Source organism: Lissotriton vulgaris, chromosome 1_1, assembly GCF_964263255.1.
Source record: "Lissotriton vulgaris chromosome 1_1, aLisVul1.2, whole genome shotgun sequence".
Taxonomy (NCBI): domain Eukaryota; kingdom Metazoa; phylum Chordata; class Amphibia; order Caudata; family Salamandridae; genus Lissotriton; species Lissotriton vulgaris.
This window is the reverse complement of record NC_141685.1, coordinates 1,674,767,379-1,674,783,866: the sequence shown is the minus strand read 5'-3', so window position 1 is coordinate 1,674,783,866 and position 16,488 is coordinate 1,674,767,379. Positions and strand designations below refer to the sequence as shown.

Here is a 16,488-nt window from a genome sequence, read left to right as displayed (position 1 = left end):
ACTTGTGGGGAAGAGCTTCAAAGATAGACTTTGAGGAGGGGTGGAATGAGGTAATGTGGTTGGAAGTTAGAAGTGAAGTCTTCTCGTAGGATAAGTTTTAGACAGGCCATCATTAGTGCTAGATAGAATGAGGGTAAAAGAGGACGGTAGGGAACAGTGAGAATAGAGAAACGGTCGAGAGCAGAACGGCTTAGTAAGGGAGGGCAATTGTAATGGTGGTGAGTGGAAGATTAATTTGTGCAAGAGTGTAATCATACAGGATGCCAGGAAGGGCTGAAACCTATGGGACTTGGGTGAAGAGCAGGGAAGTAGAGAGAGGAGAAGGTGAAAGGTGTGACCCGGGGTGGAATAGGTAAATGTGACACAGAGTAGGGTTTTGGTGGGAGAGGAAAGGAATTGGTGCTGTTGACAGAGCCCCAAGAATCTCAAGTAGACATTGGATACGGGATTGTCTTTGAGGCTCTGTAGAAGAAATTGTGGCATTACTAAATGAGCGGGATCTCATATGGGTCGCCTCATTGGGATCTATTCTTTACAACTGTTTGAGAGCTGACTATGCCAACTAAGCGATTTCAGCCAGCTGGCTAATTTGGATGTTGCTATTACTGTGTCAAAGGCTGCCTGTTGGTTTTGGAGGACCAAGCTGACATGTCTTTTTAGGCATTCTGGCGTGGATCATTCTTAAATTTGGCCAGGGTTTATTACGTTTTTCTTATTTTGCGAAAGCCAGTTTGGAAGTTTTGACGTAGGCCGTTAGTTTTGGTTGTCATGTGGTTATGTTTTAGAGATGTTCTGTTGCAAAAATGCAACCATTTTAGTAAGAGGAATGTTTGGGGATAAGGCAATGTTTGGCAAAGCCTAGCAGATGTCACATTTCTCAGCAGGAGATTTTCTTTCGTGCCTAGGTTGGGATGTCGTCCTGCTCATTCCTACTCAAGGCAGACTTTAGTAACCGTTAAGAATGAGACTAAACCAGAGAACGTACATGTCTGCTCCCCTCCTGGTCAAAATTGGAAGGCATGGGCACAACCGATCTCTGTCTCCGTAACTGTGGGCTTGTAGGCACTTTTTACCACACTATCTGGGGCTGCCCGATGATTCAAGACCTGTGGAAGCGAGCGACTCGTAAGATGTCTGATGCACTGGGAAAGCCTGTCCCTCTATCTCCCAAAGGCGGACTCCTTAATGTGTGGGACCCCACAGATCTCACTGAACTGAAACGACAATGGGCGGCTTTGAGCTTTCTCTTATTAAAGCGTGAAATAGCAATACAATGGGGCTCACCAAATAAACCGCTCCTGATCAGATGGGTTGCTGCAATGGATACATGTAAGCTGTCGGTAAAAACTGTGTATAAGGTCAGGGGATGTCCTAAGCAATGGGATAAGAAATGGGGTCACTGGAATGTCTTTTGAGGCGAGCTTTGCAGTTCCCCTACAGCTGATATGACGATGGCCAGAATTGGTCCTCGTCACACTCGAAACTAGTAATGTACTGCTGTAATGTATGCCTTACATGTCAATTTTTGCAATTAGTGATTGCCAACTGATCACTTACTCTGCTTTTGTTCAATAAAATATTTTTTTAAAAAAAGTATGAGACTAAACGGCAAGGCACCCTTACGTTTGAGAGTAGAGCGGTTATCCAAGGAAAGGGAGACTAGCTTGCTATGCTAATAGTTAGTCATATCTTTCTTTTCCTTGTAGTCTGGAATCAGTGAACCTTTTCATAACTGCGGATTTGCTGCTTGGTCTGGCTGATTTGATCCCTTAACCATCCCTCCCCAGTAAATGTTCTGTACTCTCTGTGGGTTGTCCGTATTATCCTGCCTTTTTGTGAGGCTGATTACTTTTTAACATCGTTCTCGCTTCTCTTGCAGGTTAATTGGATCTCATTGCTTCTCTCCCATGAACAGGAAAGGAAACCTCCAGCATTGGCAGCTCTGAGCATTAATATGTTGTTTTTGTTTCAGATTTGAGTCATCCTCCCATGCCATTAGCTTGAGCGCCTATTTACGCGAGCAGAGGCGAGAGCTGTACAGCAAGAGCGGGGAGCTGCAAGGTAAGATTTGTTGTAATGAGGGTAGTTTTCTTCTGGGTTTGTCGACTGTGCCGTGCTTAGAATGTCAAAAGTAATGGAATGCAGCATTATCTGGAGGTGTTAACATAAGTGGCGCTCCTTGGTACCTAATCGTGTTTTCCTTCGCTGTTCTAGCATCAAAGATGTTTGGAAAATTTTTTGAGTGAGAGCAGAATCTTGAAAGTGCGTTATGTATATAGGTTGCTTTTCGAATTAAAACTTTTAATGCTGTGGTCCAGGGCTTAGCGTTTTCTAAAATTATTGGTCCTAGAATATTGCTGGAAGACCTCCAAATTACAACTATCTATCTAAGTTTTTAGTGGTCAGCTTTTCAACACGCTCACATGAAGATGCACTTGAGTCTGCAGAGGAATTCTCTGTATTCGAAGTAGTTTGAGTTGAGTGATGACTCGCAAGCCTTCATCATTTGTGTTGTGGACCGTGCCATGCGAAACAAAACCACTGCTTGCTTCTGGAAGCGGAGACTGGTCATTGGTACGTGTTTTAATAAAACACTTTCACAACGCACTTCCTAACTAATACTCACTCCTTTGAAGGGAGGAAAGAAGTTGGATTACCATCATTGGATCAGTTCTCCATGTTCTGTTCATCTTTTTTGCCATCACGTGAAGCCCAGTGACTTACCTCTTATTAGAAAGATACCTCTCTCTCTTTATATGACATTTGCAGGACTGTTAGTCACATCTCTGTATTGAAGAAAAGCTGTCATGCACCCCTTTCAAGTTTTCTTTAGCTGCCACCCTTACTGTCCTAATGTGAGCTACTTTATTTATGTTTCCTCTTTTTTGTCTGGAAGTTGTACCCACTTTTGTTTGGATGGTTGTTCATAGAAGGTAAGAAATGATTGTGTGTCCTCTCAGTTACCTGTTTTCTTCCCAATGTACACAACATGATTGCTTTTATTTGAGGATTAGCTGTTAGCCAGGCTATGCTAAGCCTTTACCAAGTCCGTGCTAAGCCTTTACCCAGTCTGTGCTAAGCTTTTACTCGGTCTGTGCTAAGCCTTCACACAGTCTGTGTTAAGTCTTTGCCCAGGCGAGCAACTACTGCTGACCGCCAGAAGATTCCTACGATTCAGAACTAGGATTTCAAGGAAATCCGTATTCATCAATGGGATACCCAGTAAAGTGCAGAACCTGGGGATAATTACATGAAACCAGTAGTTGTTCTGCCACAACACCCGTATCCAAAGCTAAATTACTTTCAAGTTTTATCCCCTTCTACGTTTGGGATATCAATGAATGCTATACATCTCTGTCTAAACACATACTTCAAGTCAAATGGCACAGACTAATTGTCTTATTCTGTAATGTATTCAATATTCGGCAGAAAGAATCTTGTGTCAAAAAATGAAAAGCAGGTCATATACACATGGTTAACAAGTGCAGAGGTGAGACAAGGCGAAGAAAAGTGCGCAATTCACTTAAATCGCAACAAATTCATTGGGCACAAAAAGGACTTTGTACATAATGACAATAACATTCAGGTACAGAGTAAAAAACGTGGTTATTCTCATGATGACCTAGAATTATTCATAATCAATTTGAAGTGGTGCTGGGGGTCGGTTTTGCAGTGGTGCGGGCTGGTTTTGTTACATGAGGCCGGTTTGCAGTGGTACTGCAATATCAGCCCCCAGTAACATAGACAGCAGGCAAGCATTTCCAGCCTCCGGGAGCCAGGCAGTTCTTCAGAGGTTGGTCCGAGAATATTGCCAGGGCTGCTGTGGGTTCCCAGTCTGGCCCTACACTTGATGTACACAATCGTCTCCCAACCCCTTATGCAATGTATAGGGCTCCATTACTTCACAGCTAGATGTGCGCTATATAATACCTATACATGCATACCTACATACATAAATACATGTTCATGGCAGTCCAGTTACAAAATAGCAACCTCTGCTTCTGCAATTTACTGTGTGCTTCACCTCACAAACCGCTCCATAGTAAGCAAACTCATTTTTAACAAGGTGAGATTGTGCTGTGTAGAAACACAGGCCTTAACTGGTGCCGTAGATGCCCAGGCAGACCATCACAGGCTTTAATGTCATAGATTTTGACCCTGCCTGAGGAAAAAGGTAAACTGAGGAAAATAAAATATAAATGCTAAATCATTGAATAAGGAAGCCGCACAGCTGTAGAAGGAAATAAAGCAATAGCCGCAATCACAAAAAGCACGGAATTGCTGCTAAAAGGCAAACAGGAAGGAGCTATGTAGAAGCTATGGACACATGCCAATAGGAAGTAGAATAAGCAGCACTTGATTTTGTCATTACTTGTATTAGCTGTTGTAACATTAGTAGTATTGTAAGTACTACTCGTAACAGTAGACATACCTGTAGTCAGAAAACCAGTTTTTTACATCATTAGATGTCGTTTTAGTAGATTTCATAGCTGCACTCATTTTTTTAATAGGACTAGCTGCATTACATCTAGAATTAGAACTTTGAATGATGGTTATTGTCTAAAGTAACACTAAGGGTGTGAGTCTTCCCCATAGAGGGCAAATGTGGGAGTTTTGTGGCTGCTGTGCAAACCAAGCGTTTGTCGGCAAGAATTTTACTAGTTGAAAGCAGGCATTCGTTCAGTGGGCGTACCTTGAACGGTGTGAAAACATGTATAAGTAGTGCAGTAATCTCCGTTTTCAAGTGCACGAATGAGAATGGTGTGCTAATAGCTTACACTGGAAATACCAAACAACACTGTATCCAGATTTCAGATGCTTTATTATCACACCCGTTTTTGCATAAGGCTAAGAATGAACTCTTAGATTACAACTAGTCTTGGCATTAACAGTGGTAATATTATTGGTATGAGTAACAATTGCAGTAAGCATCTTAACACTCCTAGTATTTTGGAAGAAAGTAGTGCTAAAAGCAACTGTTGAAATAATAAATAATAATAATAGCAGCTCTGACACAATATTGTTATTGTTAGCCTCTGGGGCTATTTTAGTTGAGAAAACATTCTGTGTTGTGAGCCTTATGTTGAATGAAATGGTATGTTCGAGGCATGTGTAGCTGTAGATTCACATGCTGTACGTAAGTTCAACATCTAGTGTTGGGCTCAGATGATTGCAAGTTGTTTTTGTTCGAAGAAAATTTTCAAGTCACAAGGATGTCCAGCTCCTCCTCTCGGTGATACTGCGGATGGGCATTGATTACATTGTTAGATTATTTTTTTCTGCTGATGGGTTCGGATGTACTCTCCCGCACTCTCATTCGAAATCATCTCGAGCTCCCTTTGGTTCACCGCTAGTCATCCAACCAACGGTATTGTCTTGATCGAGTAGATTTTCTTCTATCTTGAGCTCAGAAACAATCCCTCGCATTGAATTTTTCAATTCACCTTAGCGGCTTTCAGGCCACTTACGACTGGGACTCTTTCCTCTCATTCAGCTCTACCCGAAAATGAGCTGCTGATGGAACGCACTCCTTTCCGCTTCTGTCCGAACTGCCACTCAAAATACCCCCATTCTGATTAACACTCGGTCTTTAACTTATGCCTCTCGCCGACCATCAAGAAGATAACTGGGAGGCCTGCAGGCCATTTCGGTCTAAAAAGACACTTCGGGACCAATGTGCACGGCATCTACAAATACAACGCAGAGACTACACTCTAGATATCTTCGGCCAGTCAGAGGAGGAAGCAGAAGAGTCCTTGGCAGCGGTGGTAGAGTCTGTTTCCATTCAAGACGTCGCAGTCGGATGCCGAACAAGATCCAGTTCACAGGCAGCCGTCCGAAGATCATCAGACCATGAGTACAATCACCTCCAATCCAAAGTCCCAAAAATGTGTCTCTGATCTAATAAACTACTCACGGTCCAGTACTGCAAAAAAGCTTTTTCACCACCCCTTTTGTACCGCTTTTGGCCGCCATAAGTGTGGCAGGGTATGCTCAGACGTGAGTCCCTTGCTCACTTTGCCACTGGATTCAAGCAAGCCGGGCTGAAGACGGCTGGAATGCCAGAAACCGGTTCTCGGAAGCTTGTTTCCGGTCCAGGGAAGACATGGCTTGGCAGTTCGGGCTGGACTGTTCCCATGAGGCACAGGGTCAGACTGATTTGCATATAGCCATGTCTGAACTGGGGTGGCAGAGTGGGCTAAAGAACGGTGATGGATTAAACCCAGATCTTTTGACTGGGTGTGAGTGTTTGATTGATTCAGATGCTCCGTCCATCACCAACCCCTTTTGTACCGCAAAAAAGCCATGGCACGCACCACTCTATCGATTCGGATGCCCCGCACTCTGGCTTGGCACCGAAACATCGACCTACAGCAGAGGCCTCCACATTAAAAGCTGCATCTCATCCTTCCCACTGAATAATACCATTGGATTCTAAGGCCAAAGCCCACAAATCTTCGACTCCGACCACTCCGGCACCGAAATCTAAATAGGCATCGGCATGGAAATGTGATACTTTCGGACTGAAAAAAACACCTGAGCCCATTCTCAAAACAATGCACGAATTGCTCAATCCAAATAAAATACATTACAAATTCAGCCAGGGACAAAAAAAATGTCCTACAATCAACAACGCCTCCATCAAAAAGACCGCTGTCTTTAGAGGAAGCCATCTCTGATTCTGTTATGCCTCCAAAGAAGAGCAAAAAGGACATTGCCACAAGCCCTCTACATATGCCTTTCCATACTTTTCCCACTCCACCATCACCATCTCGCACCCTCCATCTCAGTCACCACAACAGTCAGAGGAGGGCCATATTACACTGCAGACCCATTCACCCATTAGGAATGACTAGGATGATATTGGAGCTGATACACAACCTACAGACCCTAGGGATGCATATGATATATACCAAAAAAGGGACACAGATCTTGACCTCTACCCAGCACGTCCATCCCCACCTGATGATGCTGCAGCTTATCAAGATTTTATAGCTAAAGCTGCAGAATACCACCAAGTGCCTTTACGTAAAGACCCAATAGAAGACAGCTTCCTTTTTGAGACCCTCACATCTACACACAGGGTTCCCAATATTTACCCATGCTTAAGTTATACTCCAAGCTGAATATGTTTTTTAAAGATCCTGTTAGGGCAAGAATTTTAACTCCAAGATTAGACAAACAATATATGGCGGCACACACTGACCCAATATATATCAAAGGTCAATTAACACCTGACTCATTAGTGGATGCTAATGCAAGAAAAAGGACAAACTCATATTCTACAGGGGATGCACTTCCCCCCAGACAAAGTATCAAACTGAGTTGATGCATCTAGTAAACGGTAGCCAAACAATAAGCTAATCAATGGTGTATAGCTATCAGAGAGGCCTTATTAGCGCGTTATGACAGAGCACACTGGGACGAGATGGAGAGGCTCTTCCAACATCTCCCATAGGAACATAGAAAGAGGGGGGTATGAAATAGTTATTGAGGGAAAACCCATTACAAATAATCCCATCGAATCTGCTCTGGACTCTAATGATACAGTAACAAGAGGAATTAACACAAGTATCATCTTGCGCAGAAATGTGTGGCTCCTTGTTTCAGGATTCAAAACTGAGGTTCAACAGGCTGTCCTTCATCTAATTTTCAATAAGGAACACCTTTTTGCGCCACAAGTAGATGCAGCACTCAAAAAAATGAAAAAGGACACCAATAGCGTAAAATGTATGGTTGCCCTTTAAACACCCTCATTTTGTCGCCCCCATTTAAAAAAAACAATAGATACCTCAGTTACCCAGTATAAAACTCAACGACTTTCAACATCCTCTTAAACCTTTTACAAAAAGGCAGTTATAGGGGAAATGGTTTCAGAGGTTACGGAAGGAGAAATCATACCCGTACCGCCAACACTTCCTCTAAGCAGTGACTCCCTTATTACTCTTCTTGATCATTTAACACCTGTCGGGGAACGTCTACAACAATGTTTTACAGAATGGAAAACCAATACAACAGATCAAAAGGTATTGGACATTATCCAATATGGCTACAGTCTAGAGCTTGTCACAACACCTCCAAATATTCCACCCAAAAAACACAATCTGCCCAAGCAACGCCAAATTCTGCTCAAGCAGAAAATAACAGCTCTCCTACTCAAAGGAGCCATAGAGCCAGTACAATATCTAGATACAGGAGTATATTCACTATACTTTCTCCTTCCCAAAAAAGATGGGTCACTTAGACCCATTTTTGATCTAAGACCCCTAAATCTTTACATTCTTTTGGAATACTTTCACATGGCTACCCTGCAGGAAGTAATACCCCTGTTACAGAAAGGCAACTTCATGTCAGCATTAAACCTCAAAGACGCTTACTTCCATATACCAATTCATCCTGCCCATCACAAAGACCTATGACTTTTCTTTCTAGGACAACACTATCAGTTCAAAGTGCTTCCGTTCAGGGTCACCACTGTGCCATGTGTATCACAAAAATGTCTAGCATTAGTTGCAGCACATCTACACAGAGAAAACATTCATGTGTTCCCTTACTTGGACGATTGCAAATTTGAGCTTTGCTGGCTTTTATGAGCCAATCTACTTACCCAAAAGACAATCAATCTACTACAGCGTCTAGAGTTTACAATCAATGTGCAAATATCACATCTTCAAACATTGCAAATACAGCCATACTTAGGAGCAATTTTAAACACTCAATTAGGTAAGCACACCCAAATACTGTCAGAATTAAAAACATTCTATCACTAATCCAATGGTTTCAAACAGGAAATCAACTCACAGTCAGGACAGTAGTGTGACTTTTAGGCATGATGACATCCTGCATTGCATTAGTCCCACATGCACGGTTTAACATGAGACCACTACAAGAATGCTTTTCACAACAGTGGAATCAGTCACAGGGTCACATGAATAATCTAGTGTTGGTAGACGGCTGCACACATCTCTCACAAAACCAGTTCCCCAAGCCATTCTTGCAGCGAATGCTTCCCTGACAGGATGAGGATCCCATGTGCAAGATCTAACAATTCATGGGATATGGGATCCCAAACATCAAGATCTCAACATCAATTACCTAGAGCTTCAGTCTATTCAACTAGTATTGAAAGCGTTCCTAACTACCCTGAGCAACAAAGTTGTACTGGTCCAGACGGACAACATGACAGCTATGTACCTGCAAAACAGTGGGTTGCAAACTCTCCGCACTGGCGCTTAATAATACATCTCAGCATTCATTTCCTAGCAGAACTTATACAAAGGACAAACAATCATGTTGCAGACCTCCTCATCAGGACGCAGCAACAAGTAGACGAGTGGGAACGTCACCCCTAAATACTACAACCATACTTCCAGAAAGAGGGTTGCTACAAATAGACCTATTTGCAGCACAATAAAATGCAAAATGCCAAAGCTTCACCTCCAGGTTCACACACCCATTATCCAAGGGCAATGCCCTATGCATGAACTGGTCAAGGATATTTGCCTATGCTTTTCCCCCTCTCCCACTACTTCCATTTGAAGTCAGAAAGTTCAGGCAAACATCTCTCACCCTAATTCTCTTAGCCCAGACATGGGCTCGGCAACCATGGTTCACAACATTACTGCAACTCTCGCAAGTTCCTCATGAAAAAAAGTCCCCTCAAGCTGGACCTTCTCGCTCAGAATCATGGCAAAATTAGACATCCCAATCTCAAGGAGATGACCCTTGTATGCAGGCCTGGGTGTAGTTTGCGTACTTTCACTATGCGGAACTCCACAATGTGACAAAAAAACTCAGCGGAGTTCCGCAAGTGGCAGAGTGCAGTGCGAACTGTCATTCGCGCTGATCTTCCTGCCGTTCGAGTAGACATTCTACCTGAGCGGCAACTCGCACTCGCCAACTTAGCGTTGCCGAGCAGGAGTGGGGAAAAAACTCTGCTGCACTATACGGTTTGGGGTTTTCTGCTCTTTTCGAGCTGTGTGGAGGGCAGAAAAGTCTGCAAATGGAGTGCAGCTTACCACCCAGGCATACTTGTATGGCCTCTGAAGTCAAAGAATTGAGAAATCTAAAACTTCCAGAACAATGTATGGATATTCTTAACCCCTTCACTGCGGCGGCTATTCCGCCGCAGTGCTTAGGGGGTGGGGCAGTCGCGCGGCGGGCGCATGCTGGTGACGGAACCGCTCCGTCACCAGCCGCGGTTGCGCTATTCTCATGAAGAAGCGGTTCCGTCACGGCCCCACCCGCTCAATGGAACGTTCAGCGCAGGTGCGGAATCCGCGCCGTGCAGGCGTTCCGAGCAGGCCTTGACGGAACCGCTCCGTCATCAGCACAGCGGGACCGCGGCTGATGATGGAGTGGTTCCGTCACCAGCAGAGGAGGGGTTAAAGAAGCACATAAACCTACAAATAGAAAATGTTACTCAGCTAAATGGAAAAGATTTGTGTTCTATTGTCATGAGCAAAAGTTTAACCCTTTACAGGCAAGTGTACAAAAGATTGTCTGTTATCTCATGCATTTTGAAACATCAGGGTTAGGCATTTGTCTTTAATCAAAATACCAGTCATTAAAGCTTTCATGGAAGGACATAAAAGAATAATTCCTCCCAAACTCCCACCAGTCCAAACGTGGAATTTAAACATTGTGCTAATAAGGCTCATGAGCCCTTCATTTAACCCAATACATTAATGACAACTACAATACTTGTCTTGGAAAGTAGGATTCTTAATAGCCATCATTTCACTAAGATTTGTCAGTAAGATCCAAGCATTAACTCTAGAACAAATATTCTTCCAACTTTATAGGGACAAAGTTGTACTCAGAACAAATCCCAAATTTCTCCCCAAAGTAATTTCTCCCTTTCATTTTAACCAATCTATAGACTTACCGGACTTTTTTCTTGGATGTCAAAATAGTCTTGATTTATTATAACGACAGAACTAAAACATTTAGTAAAACTCAGCAATTATTTGTAGCTTTTTCACCTCCACACATTGGGAGGCCAATTTCATAGAAAGGAATTTCCAGGTGGATTGTTAAATGTATTCAAACTTGTTATGCTAAAGCAAAAATACTTTTACCAGTTCCCCCTAGGGCTCACTCCACTCGAAAAACAGTATCAAGGAACATACCTATGGCCAACATCTGCAAAGCAGCAAAATGGTCCACACCACACACTTTTACAAAGCATTATTGTGTGGATGTTTCAGCACGTCAAGAAGCTAATGTTGGGTGAGAAAGCAAGCTGTACTACATACCCTGTTTAAAAAAACTGTGCCCCCCCATGGATTAGCCACAGCTTGAGGAAAGGGACTGCTCTACAGTTTATGCACAACACGAGTATCTACAGCCACACATGTCACCAATGGTTTGTTACTTACCCAGTAAGCATCTGTTCTTGGCATGTAGTGCTGTAGATTTACATTTACTTGCATGGTGCTTAGCTGACTCCGCCCTGAGCCACAGGAATCTCGCCCTAAGGCAGTCTAATACAGAGATTATGAAACAGGCCATGCCCACCACTTCTGACATCACTGCACTATCTTTGGCCTCAAGGGCGGGTTTACCCTCGCCGGGCACATGTGCAATAGCACCCACTTCGTATTGCCTGGTCCCTCCTAAAAAAAAACCAAGGTTATCTCAACTGGTTAATTGCAGACACTATGCAGTAGTTAATGTTCAGCTGCTTGGTGTACTACTCCTCCCACCTCCACAATGAATGGTAGTGCAACACCCCAAACGCTATTTAACACCAGCCGCCCCTGCAATTAACACCATAGGCTTGGCACTAGATCAATTTAAACGTTATGAAATAATATTATTTGTAACCCCTGGCTTGCAGTGCACTCACGCTTCATTTCACCAATATCGTATATTGATGCGGAAATCCATTTAAAGTTGTTATGCCTTGCCAAAAGGAGCTGCCTGGGCTACTTCTGTTTGGGCTGAGGTGGACTGATTTGCTTATGTTTCTTCAAAACTTGTAATGGTGCATACTGCCCGAAAATGATGGAATGCTGCTGCAATGGCATATTCTTTGTAGTTTAAAAATTTAAATGTAAACATGTCAATCATATTTTTGTACTCGGTATCTTTACCCTTTGTGAGGATTCTGTTCCCCGCTGTGTATCCTTTGCTCGTTGTTCCTAAGCACTCAGGTTTCACCTCACAGATGATTCCCAACCAGACAGAAGTATGTTGGGGATTTGCTTGTGATCCCATGTTCAGTCTGTGGTCCACTGATTCTTTCTCAAATTGTTGGTATGGTCGGGCTGATTTTCATATGGTTGGCACTCGGTGGTGATACATCTCAGTTAATGATCCAGGATTCGAAGAGGTGGTCTCTAGAGTTATAAAAACATCATTTTTAAGTTTTTTTCTCCATATTTTTGTATTATGCATAGCCATCCAAACATTTTGCATTCTAAATTGCTATTTTGAGTCCAGCTTGGAATAGTAGTGAAAAACTCAAATAAAATGTAATATGTCGTCATATCTTCTGATGGGTGTGGAGGGCTTTTCTGTGGTAAATTGTTCTGCCTATAGAGGGACGGACCGGGCTATTCATCCCAGAGCTGATAAAGCCAACATTTATGTAGGGTAAGCCTGTATTTGTTAGGTTGTAGGTAGGTTACCAGATAGTGTATCTGGTGTGATTTTTGTGGTTGTTTGTGGATATACCGGACTTAAGTTCTGGAAGCGGTGTCAGGTCTCCTGGCTAATTCATCTTGAAGATAGGGAAATTGAAGGGCAGTGTTTTTGTATTTTTGCCTAATAGTTTATTTTATAACTATTGTATGTCGGTGCTCCCTTTCTCCTAGTAGTTTCTTTCTTTCTTTTGTCCTCCCTTACTTCGTGGCATTCATTTAATTGTGCTAGGGTTTTGAAACTAGTAATAATTGATAATAGTATTTCTTACTTTTGCAAGGAAGTTTAACCTTAAGGTATTAATGCATTTAGATAATAATGTGTATTCCTAACACACCAGAGATGGAGCAGATCAGATGTGTACCTTTGCTTAAGAACCTGTGGATGATGGGTAAAGCAACTGCACCTTGCTTACAAATAGTTAAAATCGTCATCAACTGTCAGAAAAATCAGGCAGTATATAACAAAATGCTCTCCTTTTTTGAGGGATGGTGCATCTTTAAAGTATGCATCATTTTGTCAACAGTTTCTGGTCTAGTACCTCGGTACGTCTTATTATAAAGCCCCTGAGTGAACAAGAGCACCAGTTAAAGGAAACACTCAGACAGTGTGAAAGGTTGATGCAACATATATATTGGTTACTCAAGTGTTAAGAGAAGTTTAGAGAAAATTGAAAAACAAATGCATCGGACTAGGGCAGAAGCAGTTTTGAATTGGTTGGTAAATGTACTCTGTACTACCTTTTCTGTGATGTACAGTTTTGTGTGCATCTTTTATTGGTGGTGTGCCCTCATAGCATATCAAATGAATGCTGTTGTCGACATAAAACCCTCAGTTTGCTTGTGGAATGAACTTTATGATCAAGGATACTCAAACCCTCTTTCTGTTGATTGCTGAAGATGAATGTAGTCACTTGCTACCTCCAAACTAGTTGCCCTTGCCATGCTTTGTTTTCCCAGTCGTGTATCATTTTATACACCAAGAGCTCCACACACAAGGGCTCCTGGTTCACTTGTCTTTTCTTCCCCTCTATGCCAGCTACCCTCCATACCCACTGTGGTTCTCTTTTTAGGTCTCGTAGCGAAAACACAGCGCGAAAGCGCTGTGTCTCGCCAGAGATCTTTTGTTGCCGACTGTGCTTCCCAGGAGACAGTACCGGCCGCACGCATTTCCTGTTGAAGGAGGCGATCTCAGCGGGCCACGCGCTCGCAAACGCGCTCAGCTGCTGTCTCCTGGGAAGCTCCAAACACGCATGCGCATACACGCAGACACACACACACACACGCATACACAGAGACACACACGCATACACGGGCACACCCCCCCCCCCGCCGCAACTACACACACACTAGCGCACCTACACGCACACACAGAGACCCCCCCACACGCACACCAGCGCACACAGACACACGCGCGTACACCCCTCCCCTCCCATTCCCTCCCACTCACCGGGCTGTTGCTGGGGATCGGGCTCCTCTTGATGGGGTGGGTCTATTGATAGTACACCGGCTCTCCCTGCATCACCTCCGGAAAACGGGACTCCCAGCTTCCGCTCCTCTTGATGGGGTGGGTCTATTGATAGTACACCGGCTCTCCCTGCATCACCTCCGGAAAACGGGACTCCCAGCTTCCCAGCATGCACCGCGAGCAGGGCTCCCCTGGCGCCGCCTGCGTCCTGGCTGAGGGAGAGAACAGCAGGCCTGCCTGAGGGGGAGGAGTTTTTATTTCTGCCCTGCTGCGGTTTAAATCGTACTTGGAAACATTGCATTTGCTAATGAAAAAGTCACATTAGGTAAATTGCTTTTAATGAAATATTGGCATGCAGCCGTGACTGCTGCAGAAGAGAGGAAGCCTGTCCTTGGACGCAGACAGAGTCCCTCGTCCTCTGAACGGTCAGCGCCCACTCAAACCAGAATGTTGACTTGTTGGAAGGCAACAGAGACAGCAGCGAATGAGGTGGTTTAAGAGAGACGGGTGCGCAAATATGGCAGGATTTTTAATATGAGTTTCTGTTGCGTCGGGGGTCGGCTGACTTTTCCCAACAAACCATGGGTTTATTTCCATGAAAGCTCATATGCTTCCAGATGTATATCAGAGAAGAACGGAGAGAACCAGGGACATGGAAATAACAGTTTGTCCTCACCCCAGTGACTTCTCTTCACTGTCTTCTGAGGCCTCTCACGATAATGGGGCTCAGCTGCATCAAACCGTGGACCGGAAGCACTCAATCCAAGAAAGGTAAGTTACTTGCAGTGGTGTACAGTAACAGTAAACGCGGGCTTTACTCAAGAATATGTGAAAAACAAATACCTGGTTCCATGGTGGGAAGAGGTTGTGGGCTACATTAAGTAAGAATTCACGTGCACGCAGTGCATTGTGGGGCCTAGTTGTTGAATGGTGTTGCTTTGCCTGGTGGCCGTGGTGATGTCGGGCTTTGCTAGTCTGCCCTAGGTTTTATAATTTATTTGTGTATCAACAGCATCTCTTTCCACCCTACCCGGTGCTACAGCGATTTACTGTGGAAAGTGAACAAATAACCTACATTTGAAGGAGGCCTCATTTTAATGATGTTGATATGAATAAGCATTTTTCGCGGACAGTGCTGCCCTGCCAGCCTCGACTGACCTGACCCATGTTATCCATGCAAGGTGCCCTCCATTCCATTGTAGAGAGATTCACGTCACGCGCATTAGCTGATTGGCTGTAAAATGACGAACGCATTTTGAAGTTGGAAATGATTTTACTAGGAACGCATAATTGCTTCACTATTAAAAGGTAGAGCAGCCTGATACACTGAGGTATACGTGCTTGCAACTTGCTTCCGGGTAGATTTATGAGCAGTGCCAACACCCACCATTTTTTTCAAAACCGATTTAATTGGGGTTTTTGCATATATGACGCATCACAGTGGTCTATTCAGTGCAGTCAGTCAATGTATTGGTCCCCATTTCTTTAATCATTACAAACATAGTGTCGGCATGCACATTTGCTCATTTGTAGGCTGTAGGACTTTTTTTCATCTGGACCATGATAAATGTGCAAAGCACAAAATATTAGTATGCGCAGTTTTACAGCTGAGGAAATTCAGAGGTGTACTAAAAGCACGTTTAAGAATACACACGGTTGAACATGTTAGTAACTGCTCAAACATGGCAAAGAGGCTACATTTGTGCGAATGCAAGTTAGGTAATTTCGATCATCTGCAAAAGACCTTTAAAAGCCTCCATTCCTGGTCAATACCTCAGCGTGACGTCTGAAAAATATGTTAAAAGGTCTTGTAGGTAAAGTTCTGTGTAACATGGATAAGTCATCCTTTAGTATTGAAGTAGTGGGTAACATTCACCAGGCACCAGCTATTCACTGCGCCGTACGTGGAATACCAATGATGTGTTGTGGGTCAACAAATCGGTATTTTAGGAATCAAAAATTATAGTCGACATTGAAACTTAGTGACACGTTCTTTGCATCACACTATGGAGCATACTACCACGAGTAGCAATATTTATTGCTAACTAGGCTGTGCAACAGGTGGCAGGGAATAGACTCTTTATAACCAGCAAAGCTGCCATTCTTACCCAGTCTTGGTTCAGCACATTCACTGCCAGGAATCTTTTGATTGAGGCAATGTTATGTACACTGCTCAGTGGCAATAGACCCCGCAGCACTAGCAGTGCAGGGGTGCCCCTAGTTCGAGGGGTCCCCTCCAGCACTGTGAACAGGTGGGCCTGAGAGCTTCTGAATGGGTACGCAGCGTAGGGGACCCCTCCATGTACTTTGGAGGGGGCCCCCTCAAGTTTTGTTACGTCACTGACACCGCTTTGAAAAGGCTGAAGTTAAAAG

General features: G+C 43.7%; 1 protein-coding gene across 2 annotated transcripts in view; it reads left to right on the top strand.

Moving 5' to 3' along the window:
* EXOC4 (exocyst complex component 4) overlaps nucleotides 1-16,488 on the top strand; it is a 1,827,849-nt gene that overhangs the window by 565,247 nt on the left and 1,246,114 nt on the right. For both annotated transcript variants that reach the window (XM_086918922.1, XM_086918920.1), the window contains exon 9: nucleotides 1,973-2,061. In XM_086918922.1, coding sequence (XP_086775048.1) covers nucleotides 1,973-2,061 — 89 coding nt within the window. The remainder of the gene's footprint in view (nucleotides 1-1,972; nucleotides 2,062-16,488) is intronic.